At 42.2% G+C, this 17,646-nt stretch overlaps 1 protein-coding gene across 1 annotated transcript in view; it reads left to right on the top strand.

Annotated features, from left to right (window-relative positions):
* The window catches only part of efnb3b (ephrin-B3b), a 109,792-nt gene extending 93,756 nt beyond the window's left edge, over positions 1-16,036 (top strand). The window contains exons 4-5 of the mRNA XM_044097445.1: positions 3,231-3,293; positions 10,300-16,036. Coding sequence (XP_043953380.1) covers positions 3,231-3,293; positions 10,300-10,721 — 485 coding nt within the window. The 3' untranslated portion in view covers positions 10,722-16,036. The remainder of the gene's footprint in view (positions 1-3,230; positions 3,294-10,299) is intronic.
* Positions 16,037-17,646: the final 1,610 nt, after the last annotated feature.

Here is a 17,646-nt window from a genome sequence, read left to right as displayed (position 1 = left end):
CTACTTTTTAAAACATTCCTCTAATCTTGCGGTGTCGCCGACCCGCACGCACAACCCGGCGCGCGCCGACCCGTCTTTCTTTCTCCCCGTGCTACATGTGTGCCCTCGCCGAGCATATTAGGCCTCGTTAAGTGGTGAGAACAGCGCAGAAGTGTAGGATCAGTCAGCTCTAATGAGCCCAGTTGACTCCCTTCTCACTCTGCCTTTTAACTGCTACTGACTCATTCTGGACCCGCTCGCGCACAGACGCAGAGGTGTCCAGGCAGGCGTCCGAACACACACGTCTCCCCCCGCAGCCGAGAGCGCGATAACAAAATGATTCCATTTGGTGTTAAAGCGCGCAGTCAGTGATTTTTAATGACTCGTGGCAGTGCACACCTCTAATTTGTTTGGAAAATATTCGCGGGTAATGATCCCTCGCGTGCTGGGTTTTCAAGAAAGCAGCACATAAAGAAAGGAAAAGTAGGTGGGGGAGTGGAAAAAAAACTGCCAATTTAAGCATTTTCACTGACCCGCACGTTCCGGCACATAATAGGCACCTGTCCTTCACATGACCCCCCATACACACACTCACCAGTACACAAATACAAGCTGCCTATTTCTATTTCTTTGATCTGTGCTGTGTTATCGGACCCAGTGTATTGGAGGTTCTCTTCAGCAAAGAGCCAAGTGGCGCTGTTATGGCTCTATCAGCCTGTAATATCAGCACAGTCAGCTCAGCTCAATAGAAATACCACACACTTTATTTCCCCTGGCTCACATAGGCAATGGAAAAAGCAACCTTCTCTCACTTTTTCTTCATCCTCTCCTTTTCTTCTTCATCTAAGTTGCTCTCTTCCCTCTCTGATCCCCTTTTTTTCCCCTCCCCCCGTTTCGCTTTGCCTGGCGTCCGCCTCTCCTCACACCTCTTTTTGTTGTCACTTTTTCCACCCTCTGTCTCTCCATCTTATCTGTCATGTGGCTGAAAGGTCACGTCTGTGTTGTTTGTCGTCTAAATAAGCCGCACGCCGCCTCGCGTTGATCTCTGATGCGAAGCGCGGAATCCACACACATACATCGACCTGTCTGCTCTCATTTTTTCTCTCTCTCTCTCTGGATCTGCCACATACATGCACGCACTTTCTCCTGCACCCCCCCACCCCCCACTCCCACATCCTCCACTTGCCCCTGCTGACCACACAGCAGTTCCTATTGATCACCGCCTCCAACTTCTGCTTGGTTTACTGTCAAAAGGGAGCCGCTGGCCAATAGGCCTACACTTTTCTAAATGTCAGTACATATACTTGGACCACTGTGCACAGAACATGCACACAGAAACCTTAACTCACCCCTTGTTTCTTTATAATTTACCTCCAAGCAGCCAGACCTTTAAAGTAGTCTTGCCTAACCATTCCCAAAGCTTTTTTTAATCTCCTTTTTTAACTTCTTTGGACTTTGGTGACTTTTTGCCTATTTCTTTTGTGTTTTGTGGATATGCAAGGAATCTTACGACAATAATCAGAGACAACAGCTCCTCTATAAACGCATATAACTACCTATTTTAATACATCAAAACACAAAATATACATTCATATGTATTAATAAGAACAGTGCAAACTGTCTTAGCTCTACCACAGAAGCTAATTCCTTATCCCCATTGGTTTAGCCAATCAGCACCAAGAAATGTTAATGGTACTCCTGGGTTGGCTGCTGTCAGCCAGTAGGTTGTCATGTAACATTGCACCTGGGTATTTCAGCCTCCCAAACTGCAATTTTTAAAAAGAAGTACTATATATTTTCTCTACTACAAAAATCCCACAAATAATTGGAAGTCATGTTCCATAGAAAAATCTGTAAATACTGAACCACTAATAGGTGAGGGGCAACTGAGGGGCAACATTAAATCATAACAAAATACTGGACCAAGTTGCATTAACATGATAAAATATGGAAAAGTTCAAGGGGCTTCGATAGGCAGTTAGTTTTCAGGTGGCCAGCATGGTGCCACAATATTATGTATCTAAAAAATATAGATTATAAATCAGTTTAGCTGCTGAAAGTGTCTGTTTTATTCTTTCATACCTGCTAACACGTTACTCAGTATCACACATTTGGACTGATAAATATGCTTCACCATGCCAGCTGACACGTTGCTGCCTCACGGTTCAAAGCTACCAAACCCATGGAAGATTTTCAGGAACCCTTGACAACTGTTGAGTACGACCACTTCAAGAAAGTCTGAATGCCAGATGAATACACTCTGCTTTTGTCCTGCATCATTATCAGGATTTCAGCCTCTCTTGTTGCCACAATAACCTGTAACCAACTTTTTTTTACATAAAACATTGCATGAAGTGTAGAATAACACCCATCTTACTGTTGGCCAAATGGCTAAGAAAGGGAACAAAAATGCGTATTTTCTTTACCATCTAATTCAGCTTTTGATAAGAAGCCCTTAACACAACATGAGGGCGTGTGCGTGTGTGCGTGTGTGTGTGTGTGTGTGTGTTTGACATGTAAATGCTCTTTAATGCCATCAGCATCACAGAGGGCTTGCTAGACAGATGGCCTGATTTAGAGACTACAGATTACAAGCCGTTATGGTCTTGTGAAAAATCACTCGCTCCAAAAACAACCCAGTGGCCTCTTTCTGGTTTCCCATTTGAACAAACACACGGAGCTCTGTCAATATGTGCTCGGTTATAAGAAGAGGTGAAGGGAGGGAGGTGTTTATTAAAGCTCTGCAGAGATTGTTTTCTACGCTGGAAGGGGCCCGGTGTCGGTTCTGATAGATGAGAACAGAGTCTGGATGCAGCATGGAAAGGATTAGAGAAATAAAGAGAGACAGAAGAATGTTTGTATCTCCAGACCCATCTGTCCGTTTGTCCATCCATCCATCAGTAGACCCATCCACCATCCATCCATCCATCCATCCATCCATCCATCCATCCATCCATCCATCCATCCATCCATCCATCCATCCATCCATCCATCCATCCATCCATCCTTCCATCCATCCATCCATCCATCCATCCATCCATCCATGCACTAACCCATGTGTCTAAAAAGACAGAAAGAAGAATCAAATAAATGATTTACTTTATAAATATAAGCCTAGAGTCATGGTCTGAAACAAGCTTATAACTTTTAAAATTTCAGTTTGGAAAAGTTTGGAATTTTTGGAAAGAAAATTAACATTTTTTTAAAGAATATTCCACCTCTTATCCACCCCTTCATTTGTCTTTATGCAGGCCAGTACGGACTGCCCCCGAAGAAGGACCAGCCAGCGGGACGCACGACCAGCAGAATCCCAGGTAAGCAGAAGATAATCCCACTAGCAGACCCGTCCGCAAAATGGACAGATGGAAGGAGAAAAGATATAAAGAAAAGCAACAGAGGGGAGAGGGAGGGAGGGAGGAAAGAAAAAAGGGAGGAAGGTGACAGATGGAGAATGTGCAGTGGTGACATCTGCAGATCTCTGTTTAATTCCATATTTCTATCCCTCTCCTCCTTCTAGCTAAGTGCTGCAGGCGAGAGAGAGGGATGGTTAATAGCTACCCTGGGAGAAGGACAAGAAAAATAGAGGGAGGGCAGAAAGTAGCAGGAGGAGAAAGAAAGAAAAGGGCAAGGAGTCATTGTGGCCTGGATTCTGTAGTTCTGTCGGGAGACATAAAAGATGGAAAGATGAGAGGAAGAGATGCATGGAGGGAGTGATGGGGCAGAGTGGAGGAGAGGGGAAACAACAAGCAGATTCTCGCTCTAAGTCAAAGTCATTCACTGAAGGGGAAAAGACATGATTCACACTCAGCTGCGTCCGCTCCCATTTTTCTTTTTCTTTTTTCTGACTGTAAATTTCTTTTCCGTAGAGAATGTGTAAATTGACTAAATCCTATATATGATGAGTGAAAGAAGCAACAATAGTATGTATCTCTGCCCGCATGAATGATTTAATCACACACTCACTCCAGTGACGTGCGATCATGGAAAAAAAATATATATAATGATACAATAATTTAGATTGCTATTTTCACCCTGCTACAAAGTATTTATTTTTTTGTTTAGCTTAACAAATTTTGATTATTTTTTTCTTCAAAATCGCTGAATTTTCGCATTTTCCCATTCAAATGCTCGGACGCGAAGCCGGAGAGGCTGCAGGAAGCTGAGCCTCACCTGGGATTGATCAACCTCTCGCTAACTGCACTGGCTGCCGTTCTATGAGAACATGCTGCTCCTGTCTGCATGTCGGCAATAACATAACTAAAAAACAAACACTTAAGATATAAACTGATTCTCCATAAGGGATGCTTTGCTTTTTGTCACCAACTTTGTGTGCAACATGTTTCGTGTGCTGAGGAGCGATCAGAAACGGCGGAGAACAGATTAGAGGTGAGGCAGGCAGTTCTCTTGCCTCATGGCAGGGGGCGCTCATGATCCCAGATATTGTGACTCCACAACTGCAGAGTAAGAGTTGTGTTTAGGGTTTTAATGGACTTTATCTATTCAGTAAAGTCTAGTGCAGTGATATATTTATGGTTTTCTCCTCTTACCACAGCAATCAATTATTAATAATCACAAAGCCTAAAACCATACTGCTGCAACAGACTGAATGTTCTGCTCTTTGTGTGGGAAATATTTAAGTGTTTTCTTTGCGGCGTTGTCAGTTGCTATGGCAACGAGTCTGCGCGTAGCTGCGCTGGTACAGAGTGAGAAAGACGTGGTTTAGAGTTGTACGGTACTTTAACGTTTTTTCCCTTTACTGTGAAGCACAGCACGAAAAATAATATCTACATGACCAAGTTTGATTCTACGGCGGCAGCGAGGCTATGGCCATGTAGGAGAATTGTCTTATTGCCCTCCAGCGTTCTCCGCATGCGCGAAATTTTCTTATGTAAACAATAACATGCAGGGGGAATATATTTGTAAATCTGATTATGATTAAGTCAGTTCTTCACCAACTATGAACCTCACTGCACGTCACTGACTCACACACATTTAACAACAGACCTCACACCTTTTGGATGTTTAAATGAGGATTTGATTTACTCTTAACCACACATATTATTTTTTTTAAAATATGTATATTTTTAGCTCCTTATCATTTTTGATTGTCAGATTAAAATCATTTCCAGCCATCGAATCCCAGTGCAATATCGAAATAGACAGAGGGTTGTGGGGGGTGGGGCTGGGAGCTTTTTATTTTAGGAATTTACTTTCTGTGTCATCTAATTTATACCAACCTCCACTCATCCGGATCAGAACACTCTGATAATTATTCACTCAGCACTAACCCACTCTTTACAGTCCACTGAGAGTGAACATCCGTGGGTTTGCTTCATATCAGAGAATCAGGCGCTCCTGATGATTGTTGTCTCTTGTGTATGAGGAAGAGCTGCAACGCCTTTCATTATGCAGATGGAGTCATGGACGTTAACCACAAAGCTTTGGACTGTTTTAATATGATTTAATATTCAAACTGTTTTTTTTTTTTTTTTGTTTTTTTTAGAGTTATTGTTATAGCTTTGTCACAATCAGCTTTAATTAAATAATCCTCCAACAAAGCTTTTATGTGCACCTGATGCTACAGTGCACACTCTTTGATTACCACTAAACCAGGCTGCCTCCTATAAAAAAAACTGATCAGAAATCCCATATCTAAGCACACATATGCACCAAATCTGCAAAATTTAAACAGGCTGAACTTAAATGCTGCATGTGTTTTTCTTTGGTTGAACATGGTGTGCCACAAGAGCTCACATGTTCTGCTTAGGGTTTTAATAGTGGGATCTGTTTATGGCTGCTTGTGTTTGGAGGGTTGCGGGGAAGCTGGTACCCAACTCCAACGGTCATTGACTGAGACATAAGCAAACCATATATCTATTTATTTCTCAATTTCTTTTAATAGTGTCACCACAGTCTGTCCATGTTCTACTATCCTGAGTTCAAGCATCAAAATATTCCAAGGTTTTCGAGTTATAGCAAAAAAATGGCTGGAGAATCTACTTGTATGACGTAACACCACACCACGTCCCCACCTATTACTGTGGACAGCTGCCTAAAAAAAGGATACTACCTAGCATTTTTACAAGAAAAAGCAATTAGACTGTCGAAATTATTTCCAAATATAAACTTTTGCTGTGGAAACTATGGAAGTTTACAACCAAAGTTGCCTATTAAGGAGCCAACTGTTTGTTGAGCAGATTGCCTTTCTAATTAACCAAATAATATTACATTGTAATACTTGTGGTGTTACTCTATAAAAGGCACAGTGATAAAATGTTTAATAATCTACACAATAGGCTCTTGGAAACTGTTATTAAACATTATTATGACTGTAATGGCCGATAGCTTCAATTATTTTAGCAGCAGGAGCTGTAATTGTTGTTTTTCAGTAAAAAAAAAAAAAAAAAAAATAGATCATGTTATAAATGGTTGTTTTAGGTTTTATGTGTAGTTCCACATTAAAGCCAAGAGTGCAGCACAAAGGACTATCACTTCAACTCGTACTGCAATACTTTTTCTCTACATTTCCTATCATTCTTTTATAATAATAACCAGCACAGACTTGCTAGTCTGTGTGTGAACATTTAATCCGCATAGCTGTCATTCTGTCAGGGAAATGATAAAAATGTGACCTTTAAAAATGTGCTTTTGTGGAAGTAGAAATAGCTGGGAAAAGTTTAAGTGCAATGTTTTTATAGCAGTTGCACCAGTGCAACCAGTGAAAACGTGACCCGGAGACTCATTAATAAGGCCGAGCTGTAATTCTTTTAGCTACATGCTATAACACAGACACTCTTAAACGTTCACCTTGTTGCAGCAGTTATGACATAGACATCTTAGTTCTTAAGATGTCTTAAATACACCCAGGTCTCAAATTATAATTCTAACTTCTTTAGATAATTGAACGTTTTGACCAATAGTTCACCGTCCTGGTTCTCAGATTCTACTGTTCTGCAGGTTTTAGGTGTTTTCCTGCTACCAGACACCAGACTTACATGATTAACAAAGCTGCAGTGTTTAATGACATGCTTGGGAGGAAATCTGAATCAGGTGTTAGGCATAGAAACAGCTAAAACATAAAGCATGACGATCCACTGGTTTAAGCAGTTCAAATGTAAGCGTTGTTAGTATCTTATACCCTATCATTTTAATAGCTGGCTAAAATGTGGCATTGAGATACGTTTTTAAAGCGTTGAAGTAAAGTAGTCTAGGTATAAAGATTCTCATATGAAATGACAGAGTTGAGAAGAACACCTTTAAAAACACTTCTGAGTTGACAAAGGTGTTTCCGGCATTGTGCTCTGTCATGGTCCATATCTCATTAATCCTGGCTGAGGGTCAGATTGTAGATCAGAGTTCTGAAGAGCTACTATCCTACAACTTCTTTTCTCCAACACATCTGAATCCAATGAGTCCATGTCTTTCAGCTCTGCAGAGGCCTGGTATTGAGGGAATCATTTGATTTTGGTGTGTTAGAGAAGGGATGCAGGACAGTAGATTTCCTGGACAGGAGTTGGACACTCTTGTTGTAGACCAAATGATAAATGGAGAGATTTATTTTATAGCTCAGATCTTTCTGAGCCACTGCAGCGGCCCTATTCCTGAAAACCAGGCCTCAGCCCGTCCACCAGTCTCTGGCTCCGTCCTGCACCAAAGATACTTCAACTCCTCTGCTAGAGGCAGCATTGAAAATCATAACGGTTTTTTATTGAATTAATAAAAGTCTTAAAATGTAAATATTCTGAGGAAATCTTCAGAAACTCTTGAAACAATCCCAATAATTTGGCGTGGTTGTAAATATGAAGTGGAAGAGTACGGACAGCTGGTGCTGCTGCTTATTTTTTTTATTCCTTGCTTGTTGCGTGTTTGTCTCTAAGGTGAATTCATTATTGATATAAAATGGTTAATGGAAGTAAATGGAGAATAAAGCCTCAGAGTCTAAACTCTGGTGATAAAAACAGGAAGGGGAGTTGGAAAATGGAGGGGGGAGGGAGAGAAGAATGGTAAAAGAGAAGAGGATATAATAAAGAGTCTTGGTGAAAAGCGGCGGCCATAATGGAGACGGATAGTGAGGGATGTTGGGTTAATGGAGGGAGGAAGAGAGCGGGAGTAGGGAGCATAATCGACGTCCGGCATTAGGGTTTTGCTCCCGGTCGGTCCAGCGCGACGGGGAGCCGAGATCGGAGGGAAGGGGGTTGGTGAGGCGAGCCGGCGTGTATCCGCACATATGATTGTGTGTATGTGCGTGTCAGTATCTGAGTGTACCAGTGTGTCTTTGTTGCCAGGCACTGAGCTCAGAGCAAGGTAGGTCATTACGGCTACAATAACCCAAAGACAGCGAGGACCACGGAGCGAGAAGGGAGGGGAGAAGGAAACAGAGGGAGACGCAGGAGCGAGGCAGAAAGGGATGTGTGCCAAGAATAATGATGGACCAATCCAAGCGACTCTATCGCAGCCTTAACCAGTTCGAAACTCCTGCTCACACGCTCCCTGGCTCTGTACGCACACACACACATATAGAAACAGCACAAACCCACCCTAAGAACATCATTCACCTGCTGAGTTCTGACCCGACCACCTGCAGGGACAGCCGCCAACTCGGAGGCTGTAAAAATCTCAACTTTCAGGCAAACGAAGACTCACAAAACAGAAAAACAGAGTGAGGACATATAAAGAGTAAGACGTTCAGGAAGAGAGGCGAGTGGGCCAGTGTGTGGTCCGTCGGTGGGAGCAGACCCAGGAGGCTTTCTTCATGTGGCCGCCTGTAATACTAAGTAAATACCATCTTTAGGGTTAGGGAAATACAGTTTCTTACCTTGATATACACTGCGGCTGAGCCTGCCTCTCCACAAAAGCATATACTGTGTGGAGCGCCTCTCGCTCACTGCGGACATTCCTCGCTGTTTTATATGCGCTGCTGTCCACTTCATCACATCAATAAAGAGACCGCAAATAAGCTTCTGTGAGATCTGCTGCATACTTGCTGCATTCCGCTGGGTTGGAGCCGACGCAGTCTCCGCTTATTGAGCTAAACCATCACCATTACTCATGGTATTGTGGTGCAGGGTGATAAAGAACTGCATGTTTTCTCCAAAGCATCATGAAAGTAGGAGTTGTGAAAGCATGCAGTGTTATTGTTTTGGTGGGTTTAATGTAGAAGCTTCTTTGGGTTTCAGTGGTGCCTTCAGAAAGTTTTCAAAGGGCTGGGCAGATAGGGTGTTTACTGAGTCTTTGGACAGTGCAACAAAAACTAGAACTAGAAATTCATCCATATGTCATCTGTGACCAATTAAGCTTTGATCTCCTTGTATTAATTTTAAATTTCACTTCAAGAATTTTGCAATTATGCCATGAATTCAGAAATGTGGCTTGCATGGCGTTGCAGTTGTTGGCATTATTGCTTTGCAGCAAGAAAGTTTGAGTTTGAATCGCAGGCCTTTCTGCGTGGAGTTTTCATTTACTCTTCTGTGCATGTGTGGGTTCTCTCTGGGTACTTCGGCTTCCTCCAACAGTCCCAGCACATACATGTTGAGTTAATTGGCCTCTCAAAAACATTTAGATGTCATTGTGTGTGTGGTTGTTGGTGCCATGTCTGGCTGGAGAAGTGTTCTGGATGTACCCCGCCTCTTACCTAGTGACAGTTCACCTGTGACCCTACAAGCTACCTTTTGGCATACTGGCAAACTATCCAGGGTTCCTCGCTGATATTGCCAGTTTTCTTGGGTTGTATCATCAGTGCTCCATGCTAGCCCTCATCTTCCCTGTTTCTGCACACTGCTGGATACTGCAACACATTTTCCTTGCTTACAAGAAAGATCAAGTTGGAAAAATATTAAGCCGAAATGAATGCACTGCTTCCCAACACTCTCTTTTAAGATTACATTTTTTAGAAACTGCTGCTGTAAAGGAAAGTGCTTTAGCAGTTAGCTTAGCTATTCAGCTAATTTCAACTTGTTACACTCCCAACATTACTCTGTTAGTAACAGAATGGTTGTAGCCACAAAATACAAATGATTCTTCTTTATTTAATCTTTCTTTAGCCAGGCTAGGGTATATTTTTAGTTGTCTAGTAGAAGTATACACGTTGATTTGTTTTAGTCGAAATAGAAAACCATAAAAGAACATTTGGAAAAATTCTTAGAGGAGCTCTGTGAGCATATGAGTGGTATAAATCCATTCCTTATCTGCCTCTGAAATATTCTCTTTTCTTTGCGTTGTGAGCAGCTTGATGAAAGAGGTGTTGCTGCTATTGTAGTCTCATACAGCTGAACTCTGGGGGCTGAAAATCTCAAATAAATGACGTTGTCTTCCTTATTTCAGGTGGAAACTCCACCCAGCCTCGAGGGCCCTTTGGAGAAGGAGGCAACGGTGAAAACGGACCCCTCGAGTCAACCAACATCGCCTTCATCGCTGGTGTCGCAGGAGGCTCCGCCTTCCTCCTGCTGGTCACTGCCGTGATCTGCGTCGTGTGCTACCGCCGGAGGCACGCCAAGCACTCCGACACGCACCACCCTCCTCTGTCGCTCTCGTCCCTCACCAGCCCCAAGCGCGGTGGGGGCGGCGGCATCACCAGCTCCAACAACAACGGCTCAGAGCCCAGCGACATCATCATCCCCCTGCGGACGTCGGACTCGGCCTACTGCCCGCACTACGAGAAGGTGAGCGGGGACTACGGCCACCCCGTCTACATCGTCCAGGAGATGCCGCCTCAGAGCCCGGCCAACATTTACTACAAAGTATGAGACAGCCGTCTGGACACGCTCGCCTTCCTTCAACCACGACCAGCCAATCACACCCAACATCTCCCAAATGAAGCCACTACAGAATCTGCCATCAGAGCTCCAAACTGGATCGCCCCAGTAGTACCAGTATTGTCCTTTGGAAACCCCCACCCTACTTGCCCTGGCCACTGTTGTGTTTCTAGCTGAATAAACCCCCCTTCCTTCCATAACCCTATTTCACACAACTGGGCCATTAAGTGTGAGTAAGGGGTTATGTTGTAACCGCACATAACCCTTCCTAACAAGGCCCTCATGATTGGGTAAGAGGCTCTGAATTCCCTCGTCTTGTTATCTCAGAGCTAAATGAGACCCCCACCCTTTAACGTGCCACACACTTTTTTTAAGAGTGTGAACATGGTGTTGGGATGTTTTAAAAGAAAGAAAAAGACTGAAAGGACTTTGAAAAGAGGACTACTCTCCTGGACCCACTTGGCACCAACAAACTCTGATTCTCAGAGAGCCACACCCGCCTTGCCCACCACCCCACCCCCATTTTAGATCTCTATCATCCAATCAGAGACGAGCCCCTTGCCGCTAACTCGACAATAGCCTCCTAGTTTGTTCGTGTTTGTTTCAATCGAGAAAACAGGCTTGGGGGGTGGGCCTCGGACTCACACCCTGAGCCGACACCGGATCCCCGGACGAGGTCTTACCAATCGGTGACTCTCAGAATCGTGTATATTTTAATAAAGCGTGTGTTTGTGTGACTGTGCGCGAGCGTGCAAAACAGTTGGGTAATAATTATGGCGATGCTGCTGCTGCTCCACATTAGAGTGCAGTTAATGTGCTTCAGCAAGTTTGCATACATGTGAGTGTGTGTGTGCTTTTCTGTGTGGGTGAGTGTGTGTGTTCTTTAGACTTGTCTTAAATACCAAAACACAAAATAGTGAGCGAATATCAAAAAAGTGAGATTTTTTATGGCTATCAACACTTATAGATTATATATATGAATATCCAGTAAATAATTTCTAGATGTTTTTTATTGGTTTATTATTTTTACCCACTCTGTTAAACTACACTTCTGTTTCTAAATGTTTTCATTTGCTTTTTATTTTTTGCTTATTTCCTGCCCTTTTGCCTTTATATTTTACAGTGCCTTGCAAAAGTATTCATACCTTCCAAATGTTTTCACATTTTGTCACGTTACAACCAAAGACTTCAATGTTTTTATGACAATAGACAAACACAAAGGGCTGCATAATTGAGAAGAGGAAGAAAAAGGTAGCAATATGAAGATTCTGGCATTTGTCTGTATTCAGCCTCAATTACTCATATTAAATAAAATGCAGAACAACCTGTTTTAAGCCCCAAACAGACTTTCTTCCAGTATTGCTCTGTGTTCATCAGCATCCATCTTCCCACAAAATGCATCCCCATCCCAGCGTGAAAATGGGACATCTTATGTTTTCACGCCTCCATAGAAACCAGACGAAGAAACCAGTAGTTTAATAAGGATCAATAGTGCAGTAAAGTTTTGTAGATCATTGATATAAATCTTTTGTCACTAACGTTAGTCACATAACCAATTTTCTCTTTCTAAATTTAAGCATGTTCCATTATGTGATCTATCTACCAAAAGCACCAATTTAATTCAATTGTATTCACATATTTAGGCAAACTATAAATATGACTGTGCCATTGCCTCCTTCTATTTCCGACTATCAAGCTGCACAAAACCTGCAAATCCAGACAATTGCACAAAAAAAACAGCATTTTCAAGAAAGGCACACCTACATATCTACGTATCATTGCATGTTCCAGCTGCAGGTATTACAGTTTACAATTCTTAAATCTACGTAAACTGTATAGAGGAGACTACTGTCCGCTTGTGGTTCAGTATTCACACATTACTGTGTATTTGGTGCACAAAGAAGCTCACACACATAAAATTATTAAAATAGGCAGCTATAAGCATCTTCAGAAGGAGGTTTCAGAAATTTTAACTATTTGCAGGCAGCAGTGTTTGGCAATAATAACCTTATTGGCAAAACATTATATTGATGCTCAAAAACTACAATACACTACTGGCAAGTTAATGCCTTATTGGCTTAATAGCCAAAATAATTATGCTATCGATCAGTATCGATCAAACAAATTGAGGAGTGCGTGGCTAATAGTTGTCTTGTCGATTCTGTAAAAGAGTTAAAGAGAAAACTACGCAGCTTGACTTTGAAGGTGATTGGGTTCCCAATCATGCAGTACTTTGTACTGGTCAACTGAAATCCCAATAAAATGTGTTGAAGTTTGGGGTTGTGTTGTGACAAAACGTGAAAAAGTTCAAGCGGTATGGAAAGGTTTGCAGGACGCTGTACATTAACTAAATCCCTTGTTTTTGGAAGTTGTTTCTCTGTTTTCATTCTCTCCCTCCTCCTCCCGCCCGAGGTCAACTCTGTGTATATTTTTATAGCTCATCGTACTATGCTGTAGTTTTGAGGTCTAGACCTCATTTTTGTGGAAGTGTTGAGGTAGAACCATCAATGAAAGTTTTTCTGTTATTTTTTTCTTTCATTTTAAAAGGCAGACATAAAAGAAGCTGGGGTGGTGGTAGGGGTGTTGACGATGGAGGATGGGGAAGGGGAAAGGTAAAGAGAGAGAGAGAGAGGACAAAATGAAAAAAGAAGAACAAAGAAGAGAGAAAGAGCGCCGTCTCGGGAGGAGGAATAAAGCAGCGTTTGAATGCAGAACTTTACGGAAAAGAAAAAAAACGAGCGGGAGGGAGATGAGGGAAGACGAGACTGTGAAGCAAACAGGAAAAAATAGGAGCAGCAGGAGTAGTAGATGAAGGATCCAGTGGATGGAAGGAAGGATGGACGGACGGACGGAGAGCACATGAAAAAGTGGCTGGCGAAGAGGAGAAACCTCTGAGGTGCTGGACTGTCAGCCAAAAAAAAAAGAAAAATCCCGCAAACAAACGGATTTTCGGAGGAGCTGAACTCTACGCGCACGCAAAACATCCACGCACACATCCACTGTGACTCCGGCACGTTTCGGATGCGTTCCTCTCTTTCTCCCGCCAAAATTTTGTGTTGAAACGCGCACACACACACACGCTCTCTTTCAGATCTCACACTGTTTTTTAACGACTGCCGAGCAACATCCTGCAAACACGCTCACCCACACTCAACATAAAAAATGTTGCTTTCGTCTGATCTGTGTTCCCGTGAATCACCTGACGGACGGGGAAGGGATTTAAAAAAAAAAAAAAAGATTGATTGTGCTGTGTTTTCCTCCCTCCTTCACATACACACACACACATACATAAACACACACCAGTGCCCTGCACCTCAACCTCAGAGAGCAGCAGCCCGTCGCTGTGTGGGGAGGTGCTTTATGTTCACCTTGTGCATACTAATAAAGCTGTTTTTGTGTTGCTCAGACATGTTTTTTGGCTTATGTGTAAAACCGCGGAGAGCTTATGCTTTTTCTTTTTTATTTTCAACTTTGTGCAGACACACGAAGACTCCAGTGTTATTGCCATGTTTCCTGTGTGAAGCCAGTGTTAAAAATCTGAACCTTTCCACATTTCTCAGCCGTGTTTTTGTATCAGTATCATATAATCTTTCATACTTAAGTGTCGCATTCGTCTAAAATGACTTTGTTCCACACATGACGATGTTTCTTTTTTTTTTTTTTTTTTATACCACGGAGGAGTTTGGATTGTATTTTGACTGTATTAAAATTGATTTTGGAAAAACAAAAGACAGAGAGAGGAGGGAAAAGCACCTCAAATTCTCCTTTTTTTTTGTACAATTACCAATAATTTGTGTTTCCTTTTTTAATGTATAATGTTTATTTAAGTACTTAAAAAAATCCTCCAAGCCAAATGAAGTGTCTGTTATTCTCTGAAAGTCCAAAATTTGACTAAGAAAGGGGGAATGGTTAAAATGTCTGAACTCAAATGAAACAAAAAGTTCACTTTCTGGTCCATTTTCCTCCTTTTTTCCTCTCGGCAGAATGTCAGCTGCAGTCTAATCAAAAGTTTACATTCATCTTTCATCGGTTTTCATGTGATCATCAGTGATTTCGGTTTGAACCATTCCTCTTTGGGCTGGAATGATGATACGACATGCAACTTCAAACAACTGACACAAAGGTCATTTACATACACTGGTTTGAAATCTTCACCTTCACATCATCCACTTGTCAATCTTTGTCCTTTGTGACAAATTATATTTCTCAATGAAGACTTTGGTGTGTCCCTCATGAACAGCTGTAATTTTAAGTTGAACTTAGAGGTGTTGGTTTTAACAACCCAATTTCATATCTGACAACGTTATAAAAACTGAATGTAAAATAGTCACTTGATTATGTTATAAAATGGCACTATGTGGCTGGAGGACACACCTTTTAAATTAACCATATAAAAGGAACTCAAAAATCCAGCAAAGATTATCTAAGAGGCTTTCTGGCTCTTACAAAAGGCTGTGATTGAGGTGGAATTTGCTAAGGGAAATTTAACCAAATCTGAGTGGATTTTAATGTATATATTAAAGCCTGAACAACCACAACAAATCCAAATTTTGGCACCCATTCCTTGTTTAAGGGAAACATATGTTGAATAATCATTCCAAGTTGAAAAAGGAAGGTTCAACTACATCATTAAAAGTGAGCAATTTGCTTAACTTGAACCCCGATGACAACTGTATGCAAACGTTTGAGCAGAGCTGTAACTTTTGGACTCACTTCTTCTTTTCCTTTATCTTCATGTAGATGTTATATTTCAAAGTTGTGTCTCTAGCTCTCACTGTTTCTCAAGTTTTCTAAGAAAAGAAGAAAAGAAAAGAAGAAAAACCTCAGACCCAGCCCACATTTTTTTTTGGAAAAAGAGAAAGAAAGTGCTGTTTCTGTGGTACAGAGGAGACAGAGAGAGAGAGACAAAAAGAAAACCGCTGCCTCACATCCCCGTTGGTAAAAACTGTGTGTATGTGCATAAAACGTGCGTGAGCTTCTTTGTGCCAATAGCCGGCGAGCGGAGGCCGCCGGTCGACGCGGCGCTCCTATGTGACGTGTTGCGACTTTGTATTTTGGGGACACCTTTGTGTGAAAAGGGTTGTTTTTTTTTTTCTTCCTCTGTTTGTCCTCTCCTCTCTTCCTTCCTCTCCTTCCCTACTCATCACCACATCCCCTTCCCCAGCTCCCTTTCTTTACTCCTCCACCCGCCCTTTCCCCTTCCAACACACCTCTAACGAGAGGAAAAATTAGTACATTCCTGGTTTGGAAAAAAAAGAGAAAAAAAACGATTGAATAAAAAAACAAACAAAAATGTTTAAGCACCACACTTTGGGTTCTTTTGTGTGTTTCATTATGAAGCCAGCTCTATTGTTCTGCCTGTAGATGCAGAGAGAAGGTTGCTGAGGCCCAACTACCCCTGCCTCTAATAGCAGGTCTCTGCCCTTATCTCTCCTTTGGGTTGGTCTCAGCAGGGGCTCTTTCACTGCCTCTGCTAATAACAAGTCCATGTCAGACACACACACACACACACACACACACGCACACGCACCCACATACACACACCTTCAAACTCTCCCACCAGTGTTATCAACAAGTTATCAAACCCACCTTCGTTAGTGTTGAGCGTTGCCTGGCGACATATTGTCAGAGCGCCGTCGCGACACCCCTTTTCTTCCTCCGTTTCCCCCTTCAGCTTTGTGGCACATTTCCATGGCAACTGTTGGCGTCCATTCCAAAATGCGCTCCATCCGGTTGTAGATCTATATGTTGGTGGGTGTTTTATGGGGTGCCTTTGGAAGCATGCCGTGCCATCAGGGTGGCCGAGGGTAAAATGACCAGGCAGCTGCCTTGACCCTTTGATCTATGATGCATGAGAGTAGATTACTAGCTGTCACACACACTCTCATACGGTGGTCCCACCCACACAAACACAACCACATGTGTCGACACAATCTTCTGGAATACCCCACCGTTGCCGTTGGTCCCAGAGGATGCTCGTCGTTGCCTCCGCCATGACAACCAATCACTCTTTTTTTTTTTTTTTTTTTTTTCTGCTAAACTGGTTCCACTCCTAAACCAGTTGTTTTCTGTTTCCATTCCTAAAGCCCGGCAATGCCACTGGGAAAATCAAACTAATACAAAACTTCCTCCTGGGCCAGAGCTAAAAACGACTTTCATCAGCTGCTGTGGGCGGCGGGCTCAAGGAGACCCACAGGCAACCGAAATGTTTCGAGTGCCATGTTGAGATCTTCAAGTGGACTGTTTGTTTTGGTCTGCTTATAGCTTAGGAAAAACAAAAACAGAATTTCAAGGATAAAAACTGAGATTATCTGTTAATGTGTATATTTGAGATAGATTTTACCACCACCACACTCTGGCCCAACTACTGCTGGACTTGTAGAATCAAGAAATCACTGGATTAAAACCTGTCTGACAACATGAAGCAGGCTGAAAAATCTAGAAAACAGCACATCAAACCCTGGTAGAAAGAAATGAGAACCAATAGTGGGCATTACTAGCTAAAGAGTTAACTGTGCTATCCTTAAAGCACTCATCATAAACATGAGTTTCACTAAGGCCCAAGCACTAACATGGTACACAGTAGAAGCTAATGCTAAAGTGCTAACTTCAATTCGAACTATATCTGCTTCAAAACACTCTTGAGAACCAATTCAATTTGGACATCAATAATTTACATGTTCTATAATGCCCTTAGATTTTGTATTCATATTTATATCTTTGTCTCTGCTGTCTGTTTTATTTTTGTCTTGTATAAAAATAAAAGTATTAGGGGAAAAAGCGAGAGAATATGAGGAGAGGAAACAGAACTGCAGCATAAACAATTTCCACCCACTTCATAACAAGAACATGAATGCAGACGTCTAAATCCTTGAAGGAATCTTAGTAGTCGATAACCAAAACTACAACACAGATG

The sequence above is a fragment of the Gambusia affinis genome, linkage group LG18 (assembly GCF_019740435.1).
Source record: "Gambusia affinis linkage group LG18, SWU_Gaff_1.0, whole genome shotgun sequence".
Classification (NCBI taxonomy): domain Eukaryota; kingdom Metazoa; phylum Chordata; class Actinopteri; order Cyprinodontiformes; family Poeciliidae; genus Gambusia; species Gambusia affinis.
Note: the sequence above shows the minus strand (reverse complement) of the source record. Positions and strands in the feature narration are given on the sequence as shown.